This window comes from Asterias amurensis, chromosome 8 (assembly GCF_032118995.1).
Source record: "Asterias amurensis chromosome 8, ASM3211899v1".
Taxonomy (NCBI): domain Eukaryota; kingdom Metazoa; phylum Echinodermata; class Asteroidea; order Forcipulatida; family Asteriidae; genus Asterias; species Asterias amurensis.
Genome location: NC_092655.1, coordinates 24,234,100 through 24,246,003, shown reverse-complemented (window position 1 = coordinate 24,246,003; position 11,904 = coordinate 24,234,100). Strand labels below are relative to the sequence as shown.

Below are 11,904 nucleotides of genomic sequence, written 5' to 3'. Positions count from 1 at the left end.
ATAGAAGTGGTGAATAGTTAACACTGAAAGGAGTATGCAGGCTTGTGCACAAAACTGTCCACCATCACGGCCGGCGTCTTCGGCAAATTACGCTCTGTTTAAAAGCAAAAATCCATTAAAAACCTTTAATCCAAACACTTATAAACATTTTCCCAAAGCCCAATACATACACAATTTACATCACAAAATGGCGCGGCATTTTCACCGACATGGACGCAATTCAGCCTAGGCACGCTAGGCCTAAACAACGTTTTAAAAACTTGTTGCCTGAACACAGTGCGGACGGTAAATTTTCTGGGGGAAAACAAATCTTCGACCCCAATTTTCTCAAAAGTTTGGCAGAGGTTTATTCTTACCAGCTACCATAACTAGTAATTTTGCCAGTAACAGCGTTCAAAGCTACCAACTGTAAATAATTTTGTGTGTGTGTAAGTACACGTACGCTTCTTTATTTTTAACCACTTGACTCTTAGAGTGATATCGCTTAGTGCCGAGTTCGTAGTAAAAAAAGGCCGGTGCCAAGTTTGTATGGTGGCGACATTCTTGGTTCCCCGTTGGTGCCAAGTTTTATCAAGGTGTCGAGTTTGCAGGTGCTGAGTTCGCGAGGTGTCGAAGTGTCCGGTGTTCCTTAGAAGAGTCTGTATTTGATTTGGAGGGGGTAGATTTGTCGCCACGCTTGTCGGTGCTGGGCGGCCCTGCCATTTTTGGCTAGCCGTTGAACCAAAATACATTGTGCTGCCCAGGACAGATTTCAAAATATTGTCCACTGTGCATTGATCTGAGACACAGCTTATGATAAGGAATATCAAATGTCACAGAGAAAGAACAGGGTCAAAAGGCCATTCAACTTATTGTATCGTTCCCATAACACAAGACAGTTTGGAAACCTGGCCCCACTTCAGCAATGATGGTCCAATAATTAAACATGAATAATGTTGGTGTTCTGCTCGCCCTTGGTTAAATTTAATTTTTATTTATTTATTGCCCACCACTTAATGGGCTGGCTACAAGAACTGGCCATTGCAACAGGTAATGTAAATGTGATGCTCTGGCTACAAGAACTGGCCATTGCAACAGGTAATGTAAATGTGATGCTCTGGCTACAAGAACTGGCCATTGCAACAGGTAATGTAAATGTGATTTGAGAAAGAAAAAAAAAATAACAAACAAGGGTTTGAGACCTTACTCCTCATATATTAAGAGCAAGATCTTACTACAATTTAAGCATTAAACCTGGGTTATTTTTCATACAAAATAAATGAAATACCGTATAAAAAAAACAAAATTTCCCCCCCCCCCCTCCATTATGGCATTAACAGAAAGTTCTTTTGATTCAATGTTATTTTTGTAATGTGGACTATTTATGTTGTATTGATTTTATTTCTTGTGACTTTGTGTTAAACAGACGACAGACCTGGTCAGGAGATAGCAGTCACGTATGAAGCAGGTACTTCTTACTTCAGCACAACTTTCTCTAACTCGGACTACAACTTTGATGATGAATCTAACACAACATTCTTTGTGTACATCTCCAACTTCACCACACCTTTGGCGTTTGAGGTAACAAAAAGAAGGCTTTTCATGTTCATAGTCAAAGTGTTACAAGTTTGCCTTATAGAAGACAAACAACTTAAACCAAACCAAGTAGCCAATTGATGGTATAAGTTTGCGCTCTACAGCAGACTTTACTCAAGAAGTACATGTGTAGCCAATGGGATGGTTTTTGAAATGGATTTAAAAGCATTTTTTAAAATTTGAAACTGAATTTTGTTGTCAATTTGTGATTGAAAGGGGGGGGGGATAGGTTGTTAGTCAAGAGAGCTTAATATTTTTCAAAGTTAAATTTTCCATAGCATTTCAGACATGAATGATTCTCAGATCAACCTGATAGATGCAACTGTACAAGGGAAACTACAGCAATCAAAATCATTTAGTTTTTTTTTTTTCATTAAATCATTACCGCAGACAAATAAGGATTGTTACCCTGGACGAGCATGATACTAATTGATGATATTTACTGTTTCTTTGCATATGTTTTGTTTTCTCTTTAGTGATTTTTGAACAGTTACCTTATGTTGTTTTTTAATTAACATTGATTTATTTGTGTGGCTAAGTATCACTACATTGATTTTCATGTCTATTGGGTAACTGATTGTGACCAGAATGTTCTTATTTATATTCATCATGTTGTGTTTGAAGATCAATTTCATGCATATTCATTATTTAGAGCTTCCGCTTGTCATGAATATTCATCATTCATTGTTTAGGTGTACCTTCTGATGATCATGTGACAGATCTTCAACCAAGATGTAGAACAAGAAGTCTTGGACTATTTTCAATTAATCTAACAAGTGATTTTATTTACAAGTTATATTATGATTTTTGTTGTTTTGTTTAGGGTATGATACATGATTGGTTTATGGAAGAATACACTCCTTCCTATATCTAAGTGTTAATTAAACACATCTTACTTACAAGTTGTGTTAAGTTCACCAATTACATGAAGTACATCATAACATTCATTAATAAACACTGATAACCCTTGTTTATGTTTGTATGGGATATTGTGCATACTCAGGGGTGCGTTTTGGCGATCGTAACCAATAACTATTTCGGTCAATGGCCAGTGCTTAAAGGAACACGTTGCCTTGGATCGGTCGAGTTGGTCTTTAAAAAGCGTTTATAACCGTTTTTTATAAAATGCATATGGGTAGGAAGATGTTGCAAAAGTAGAATATAATGATCCACACAAACATGCCTCGAAATTGCGTGGTTTTCCTTTTACCTCGTCGACTAACACGTCGGCCATTTACGGGGGTCAAAGATTTGACTCCCATAAATGGCCGACCGTGTTAGTTCGCACAGTAGAAGGAAAACCACACAATTTCGAGGCAAACTTGTGTGGATCATTGTATTCTACTTTTAAAACATCTTCCCAACCATATGCATTATATAAAGAACGGTTACAAACGCTTTTGTTTTGACCAGCTCGTCCGATCCAAGGCAACGTGTTCCTTTAAAGGGAAGGTACACATTTGGTAAAAGACCAGTGTTCTCACTTGGTGTATCCCATCATAGCCACAAAATAACAAGCCTGCGGAAATTTGGGCTCAATTGGTCATCGAAGTTGCGAGAAAATGATGAAAGAAAAAACACCCTTGTTGGACGAATTTATGTGCTTTCAGATAAGAATAAAAGACTTCTAGCTAGAAGTCTTTTATTATTTTAGTGAGAAATTACCATTTTCTAAAAAACTACGTTTCTTCAGAGGGAGTCGTTTCCCACAATGTTTTATACTATCAATGGCTCTCCAATGCTCGTTGCCAAGTCAGTTTTTAAGTTAATATTTGTTTTGAGTAATTAGCAAACGTGTACCTTCCCTTTAACCAAAGGGCAACTCCACCGTTATTGGTTATTGAGTAATAACCAAACGTGTACCTTCCCTTTAACCAAAGGGCAACTCAACAGTTACATGTATTGGTTACGACTGCCAAAACGCACCAAAGCTATGTACAGTTCCTGTACAGTTCCAGCTTTATTTTGTTTTATTGTTGCAAATCAAAATCTAAACCCAATAGCTGGATTCAAGTTAGTTTCAGACAGAGTTCTTTTTCAGTACTTTATGAATATTGCTCTAAACGTAAACTTTCCACCTGAATATTCTTTTGTTGAAACTCAATCAGTGATGTATCATGAACATTAGGTGGTTATTAATTTCATCTGATTCAACAATGCAGAGAGATGTGTAGATGCAGTAATCTCCAGTTAATACAAACTAACCACTCTTGTGTTTACATTTCAGTTTTGAAGCCCTGTTCACACTGAGGAACTTTTTCCTAATTCCCTAGAAATAAACCCATGAATTTCCGGAGGAGGTCAATCCTGCAGCTTACCAAGGGTTTTATTGTCTAAACATTTCTTCCTTGCAGGTTGAGCTGTTTCCTTAGAAGAAGCTACTATCTTGCGGTTCTACTGTGAAAGACTAATATTTATTTTTCTCTAGAATTTCTTAGGAACCTTGTCTGCATGTAGTTTCACAAAGCCTTCATTGATCTAGATCATTTTGTCATCACATGTTATTCTTTGACCATTTTACCATATTTACTATCTAGTACATTTTCTTCAGCAGTCTCAATGTAAGGCACAAATATAAAGGAAATATTGATGCTTGTACAAGAACGTTAATTCCAGTCATTTAATAGATGTGGAATTTTGCCTCGAAATAATGATTATTAACTTGGTTCTACCTTTACACCGACATGTTTGTCTGTTCGCACTTTCCCAAGTTCTTAAAAAAAAAAGCCAAAGGCATATTGCATCTATTAAATCATTGTGGTACCCTCAGCTAAAATATAGGAATTGGACTGCCTCATGTGGTCTATTTGGTAAGACACTGCTTTAGAATTGCAAAGGTCATGAGTCTGAATCCCACCCGACTAATATGCCTGTGATTTTGAATTCGGGGGAAAGTACATGTACTGAGTATACAATGCTAACACACATCGGTGAATGGGTAAAACCCAAATTAATATCCAGTCATTCACTCAAAGTCATCTGGATATTATAATTATAATAAAAGGAGGTACATGTATGTTATTATAACAACACAATTCTGCAATTGACAACTAGGATTGAAACCTATGAAGTCCCTTCTCTTACTAATAAAGAATCAACATCTTATTAAAAGGATTTATCTTTGATGATTAAAAACCAGGTGTTCTTCGTCGAGTCGGATGATTTAAGGCTATTACTTCAAATTCTGTTAGCCTTTATCATCATCCTTGTTATAATGCTGACTGTGATGGGTTTAGTGTGGCGATTCTATCAGCTTTACACTGACCAAGTTACTACACAGGTATTGTTTCCCTATCCATTATTAAGGACAATTGCTTTCTGGTTTATGACATCAAGATATAATCTAAAAGTCACTCTTGAATGATGTTAATCTATTAAGCCTGAGAATATATAACAGAATGAAATGTGTCCATTAAATGGAATACAAATGGCACCTACCTCAGGCATTATCCTATACCAAATTTTGGTATAGGATAATGCCTGAGGTAGGTGCCATTTGTATTCCAGGAATGGAGCGTACACCAAGGGGATTATCTGTTGTTAACCTCCACCAGTGACATCATGCTATAATGTACCAGGGCTTCAGTAATCAGGTAGCCATCGAGCCATTCCTTCAAAATAATGGAGTGATGGAACAATAGCATGACGTCACAGGTGGAGGTTTACTACTGATGAAGATGAACATTTTTATGAGATCATCCAAGTTAAGCCAGTCAAAAGTACTGTTCTTGAAATGCACTTGGTTGCTAACAGTCCAGTGTGACTCCAGTGTCTCTTAATATAAATTCTTAACTTATAGAAATTGTGAAGTGAGATGCAATTCAAAAACAAAGTAAGTGTACACAGATAGGCAGTCAATGTTGAACCCAGCATTTTGAATTAGAGTTTCTGTTGCTGTATAAAGGTAAGTGAAGACAGTGCCTTATTCTTGGTATCGAGGCAGCTAATCATTTTGTTATTTATTCTTTAGAAACTACTTCATCGTTTTATGCACACTATTAATCTTCATTTCGTACTAATAATGACAATCCACTTTCATGTCTACCATGCTTGCTGCTATTAGTCGCTAGCAATGACTGCTTAGTACAGGTATACATCAGCGAGCGGAATGGTCCTAACATACTGGTCACAGTCAGCTTTATTTAACCCAGTAGACTAAGTCAAGTTTAATCTAATAATAACCCACACCATTTATATCCCTACAGGTAGCTCTATAAGTCACATGAGTGATGGACAATTAACTTTTGCAGTGTGCATTATCAAATTGTAAAACTAGATCTTGGAGTTTGCTAATCTTAAACCTTTTCTTTACCCATAATGCCTTTTGTTTGTCAACCATCTTGCACCCATACCAACCCATTATGCGACCACATTGCAGGTTTCAGTTCGACAGCGATTTCTTCTTCTGAATCTGCTAGAGTTTCTTGTGGTCTTCTTCAGCTGTTTTCTATCATTTCTTCTCTTTTTCGTGGTTGGTTGGAAAGTGAAACAACGTTATGATAGCTTCCGTCGGCAACAGGTAACTGAAAGAGAGAAGAATTCATCAATGATAGGATCATCTGTCCCCTTATAGGTCCAGGATCACTCTCCTTGTAATAAGGGGCTTGATTATTATGGGTTATTTCTGTTTGTTTTAGTGCACTTGTGGCGACTGTACTACTGCTTGCACCTGTATCTGTTAGTGTGGATTATTAACATGCCAGAATTCATAACCTTGCGCACATTTCATAGAGTTGACTCCGGAATCAACCATCATTGAGTTGAAGAGATAGATACCATAACCAAAGACTAAAACCATGAACCATTTTGGAGACTCTTAATAAGTGTGTTGAAGGAATGAGTATGGCATGTTAATCAGTCTAATTCGTGCATGTTGTGTTGTAGCATGGAAGTCTAACGTTGGTCTTTTGTTTCTTTCTCCCATTTTCTCCCTGTGTGTTCTTTTGTGGACTGTTTTCTCTTTCTTCCATGTTTTTATGTGATTGTTTTTCTTCCATTCTTCTGCATTTTCTTCAAACCTTCCCTTTACGTCACATTTATTGTTAACTCCACTTTGTCTTGTTGACCTTGTTAAAAATGTGTTCTATTAATCCATCATCTCTATTTGTTCCCCATTCTTCATTCTATCTAATTCTTCAATCTTTGTATCTAATATTTGCTTTCATTCTTAATACTTTTCCCTTCATCTTCTCTTAATCCTACCTCACCAATTTCTTTAATTCATTTTTTCTGTCATTTACCTGTCCTGTCTTATCATGCATCATTTATGTAAAACTTCCTAATTCTACCCACATCTCACTTCCTAATTACATCTCAACCCAAATCTTCATACACATATCATTCCAATCATGTTTGACCTGCATTATCCAATCTTCTTAATTTCACTTCTCTCTTTTAACATCTGTCCATTTCTTGGTTTCTACAACTCATCTGTTCCTGTTCCAATCATGTTTGACTTGCATCATCCCATCTTCTTAATTTCACTTCTCTCTTTTAACATCTGCCCATCTCTTGGCTTTCTACAACTCGTCTGTTCCATTTCCAATCATGTTTGACTTGCATCATCCCATCTTCTTAATTTCTCATCTCTCATTTAACATCTGCCCATCTCTTGGTTTTCTACAACTCGTCTGTTTCTCTTTGTTTCTTCTTGCATCTTGCCTGGGTATTAGATAACATTCTATCAGCCTTCCTTTGATCTTGTGACTGTGCTTGTTACTTTCTTTGTATGCTTTTGTGTGATCATTGTGCTATTTGCGACCTTTCTGAAACTGAAAGACTTGTGGGATCGTTTTCACCTTAGACAGGTAAGTAATCTATGATATCACACATCACTTTACATTTAAATGTCACTCAGAGCTACTGCACTATAATAAAGCTAAATCCATCATTGCAAAGTTATCCCAGTGCATAAATAACGCTGTCTGGTGAATAGATAAGCATAGAAAAGTAAGTGCTGAAGAGCTCTCTAGTTTGAACACACGCATATAGTCATGTCCATCAACTGTTGCTGATCAACATTGAAAAAGGGGTTTCTTTTTGCTATGCAATTTTGCCACTAATACCATTCTGGTTCATGAAGACATTTATAAACTTTATAAACTTTATAAACTTACAAACCTGTGGGTTATCAAGACACAGTGTTATTGCTAAATGTACTCATATATCCCTGATTGCGAAGGTAAGTATAGTGTAAGGCAATTGCTATTTGTTATTGCACTCTGGTTTGGGTTTGGGTCTTACTTCACGGTGCCAAGTTGATCATACTCAGTTCCATAATAGTGTAAGGCAATTGCTATTTGTTATTGCACTCTGGTTTGGGTTTGGGTCTAACTATACGGTGCCAAGTTGATCATACTCAGTTCCATAATAGTGTAAGGCAATTGCTTTTTGTTATTGCCCTCTGGTTTGGGTTTGGGTCTAACTGTACGGTGCCAAGTTGATCATACTCAGTTCCATAATAGTGTAAGGCAATTGCTATTTGTTATTGCCCTCTGGTTTGGGTTTGGGTCTTTCTATAAGGTGCTAAGTTGATCATATCTTCAGATCAATCCCAATCGACTATCAATAAATCATCTTTTCTGTTGGATTATATAACCAATACAATTACGTGATGGCAAGAATTGATCAATATCAGTAAGAATCATGTTTAGAACCATTTATATAGTACGCTCTGATCAAACTTGAATTGCTTCATAGTTTTATGTTTTGTTTCGTTACCAAAGTTCCATGTTGCATTGATTCATATTCAATTTGAGCATGTACTTATTTGATATAATGTCAATAATGCATGATGTCTTTGTGGTTCATCGTGCTCAGTCATGTCTGTGTAGATTGTACATCCATTTATCCACTACTCATTCAGCAGATAATCTGCTAAAATAAACGAATATGCAAGAATTTATTACACATTGAAATAAGTGTGAAGCAATGTCATTAGTTACTGCATAGCAGTGGACCAGGCAACACATTACCACATACATTCACCCTTATCAGCCTGATTGGTAGGAAAACATAGGCATTGTCCCTGCTGAGCACACTTGCTTTTAACACTTGTTGCTTTATTGCAACAATAATGTTTTACAACAAAATAACTGCTTTCTAAACATAGACACATCCAACAAAATTGATACCATTGGAAAGAGAAAGCTGCCAACATTGTCATCTTGCAATAAGGAAGATGTACAACAATCAAAGGGATATTTAGAAACATTCAGCATAATCAGGGAGATTGTCAAATTTAAACATGGAAAGATTGGTCTATTTTCAGTGAACTTTCTGCAGAATCAGGGAGTGTTGGCAGCTCCTGAAACACTACATAAATCTCTTCTTTGCCATTGTTATGGTTTCATATTGCTAGCTACAAGAATATGCAGTCTCCTGACGATGACTAGAGCAAGCTAGTCAAAACGTTGAGACCAATTTTAAGAACTGACTCCGCGGTAGTACAGTTAATCACAATCCTATAAGCTAAAGTAGTAGTCCCAGACTATTTTCTTTACCATCTGCCCGGGTAATAGTTAAAAAGCAGAACAGTTCTTTTCAGAACTGAGAAGTCTCCCGAACACCCGATAAATCTACTCCGCGGTAGAAGAACAAAGAAAGACAGTTCTCTAAGAACAAACTCTACCTGGCAAGTAGATTCACACATGGTGTTACCGCAAACCAAATATATATTGATACCTCACCATGCAATATACTTCAAATCCTATTATGCAGAAAGACATGAGTTTTCCACTACAGTCTGTAGGAAAGTTTTCCACAGTCGGGCAGATAATTATGGGTGAAGACATTTCATTGTTTATCATTTAATTGACCTCTGTTTGTATCCATTAGAATCGAGCTGTTGAGTTAGCTGTGATGGCCCGAAGACCTTTTGCTCCGATTAATCTTGTGATTGAGAACACTGTCCCACCAGATATAGTAGCTGGAACTAACAAAGTAAGCTTTAGGACACTACCATTTTATCACAGATTGTCCAATTATTCAGAGCTCAAAAATAGTTTCACTAGGATTTTGTGTGGTGTTTGAATAACTTCAATTACTGTATTCAAAGCTCTGGACCGTCTGGTAATTACTCAGAATAACTAACATAAAAATTTACTAGGTAAATTAGTGTAGTTTTTGGGGAAAGAGGTAATTTCTCACTTAAACAATTGAATCTGTAAAAAACTTCAAAGCACACAAAAGTTTATTTTTCTTAATATAATTATTTTCACAGATTTGTTGTTTTTTGCAATAGAAGAAAAATGTAACCAATCAATTTTGTTTTAAAGATGAATATAAAAAGTAGTTAGTTTTAGTTGCCTGATATTTTTGACCCTAGCAGAGTCTCAAAAACTAACACCAAAGACGTTAAGCCGAGAAAGACTCTGCTTAGGTCAAAATGTTAGGCCACTAACTTATTTGCACCTAAACAAAGGTCCTTCTGGTTGGTAAGCAGTTTGCAACAACTAATTATATTTTCTCATAATATTAATTTTTACATAACGTTTGCCCCTAAATAGAGAAGTTTCTAATTATACTTTTTATGACCTTTTTTATTTCTAGAAACAAACCTTTGCATTCTCCTTTGAAGTGTGTTCTGACAACAAGGCCCAAGTTGCTACTTTATTTATGCAAATGCCAATGCCAGATGGAGATAAGATTCCTGTTGGTCAATCAAGATTCTCTTTAGCATCAGCTCTAATCCAAGTCAAACCAAAGAAAGGAGAAAGACGTAATAGTAATCCAAAACACCAGACAAGAGAAACAGCTAGAGGTATAGAAACCAACCTTAATACATCTCAGACTGGAGTTCAATCACAAAGTACACCTGACACTGACAGGAGACCTGAACTTTATGTTATTCAAAACAACTCATCTGGTTATGACAATGCAGCAATGGTATAGCAAGGTATGTGGTATAGCATTGGTAGACCTAAATTACAAAACATATACATATCTGTGTATTTCAATTTACGTTATATTTAAATTCTACTATTTGCCAAAATATTAGTAAATAACACAGTTCTTTTCATTTCATAACCTTTAATTGAACTGTGTATTTTTCTCAGATATTTGGTACCAGGGAAACCTGAGAAACTTAAGACACTTATTAGGGTCTCACAAGCAGCCAGAATGATGAGAGTATTCTTGATAAAGGGAGTTGGGTTGGCCCAAAGATTCTGTTATGAAACTTAAGACACTTATTAGGGTCTCACTAGCAGCCAGAATGATGAGAGTATTCTTGATAAAGGGAGTTGGGTTGGCCCAAAGATTATGTTATGAAACTTAAGACACTTATTAGGGTCTCACAAGCAGCCAGAATGATGAGAGTATTCTTGATAAAGGGAGTTGATTCTGTTATGAAGTGTATGAGAACATCACCATTGGTGTCGTCACTTGGAGCTCAATAGATGTAGATAGTTTGCAGAGGTTAAGGGGTACTGGTTCTCTTTTGTTTTTTAATTCTACCATCACAGGTAGTTCAATATGTATATATATTGGAGATGGGGCTATCTTATGTTCTTTAAGTCTACCAATCGCTTTCAGATAAATTGTTTGAAGGGTTCTGTATTAATTTAGGTACATATGCATATAATATGTACATGTAGTAAAAGAGATAAGTATATATTTTTCAATAAGGATCATTTGTAGATTTTTAAATTGTGTAATGATATGGTTTTTTTTTGTAGCAATGCAAATGCGTATTCACCATTGTTTGAATAAGAAAGTCACACACTTTTGGTTACTGGTCATCACTGGATCATTATTTTTTACTTTCAATCTTCTCAAACATTACTCAAATTGCCGATTGTTGTCAAAGTATGGCAGATGATTTTATAAACAAATATACATTAATTTAATATATAAAATCTCAAGTGTTGGGTGAATAAAAGAAACCAACAATGGTAGTTAAAGTATGCTGTTCATTTTGCTTCACCGGAATGGAGGGTTTTCCCCAAGCAGCTAATGGAACAATTAACAATTTTGTTTCTAATTCTCTTTTCTGCTGCAAACAAGTGACCTTGTTGTTATGGGATGTAAAGGTCAAACTCTCATGTAGATAGTATGAAGTATTGGTTTATTTTATGCTTTGTAAAGCATTCATGTATTAGCCCCAACAGATGATGCAGTTTGCCTATAGTGTGTGAAGCCTAAATATGTCCATTCCCGTTCTCTTATGTAACTCCAAACCTCATTGCTTGGACTTGGTTAAGATTGAATCCATTCCCGTTCTCTTATGTCACTCCAAACCTCATTGCTTGGACTTGGTTAAGATTGAAACCATTCCCGTTCTCTTATGTAACTCCAAACCTCATTGCTTGGACTTGGTTAAGATTGAAT

General features: G+C 36.2%; 1 protein-coding gene across 5 annotated transcripts in view; it reads left to right on the top strand.

The window, feature by feature from the left end:
- LOC139940481 (attractin-like) overlaps window positions 1-11,385 on the top strand; it is a 44,551-nt gene extending 33,166 nt beyond the window's left edge. Inside the window, exons 21-25 of one of the 5 annotated variants that reach the window (XM_071936755.1) lie at window positions 1,406-1,560; window positions 5,954-6,094; window positions 7,248-7,382; window positions 9,412-9,516; window positions 10,126-11,385. In XM_071936755.1, coding sequence (XP_071792856.1) covers window positions 1,406-1,560; window positions 5,954-6,094; window positions 7,248-7,382; window positions 9,412-9,516; window positions 10,126-10,467 — 878 coding nt within the window. In that variant the 3' untranslated portion in view covers window positions 10,468-11,385. Of the gene's footprint in view, window positions 1-1,405; window positions 1,561-4,714; window positions 4,856-5,953; window positions 6,095-7,247; window positions 7,383-9,411; window positions 9,517-10,125 lie in introns of all 5 variants that reach the window. The other 4 variants (XM_071936757.1, XM_071936758.1, XM_071936759.1 and 1 more) reach the window with 4 other exon arrangements.
- Window positions 11,386-11,904: the final 519 nt, after the last annotated feature.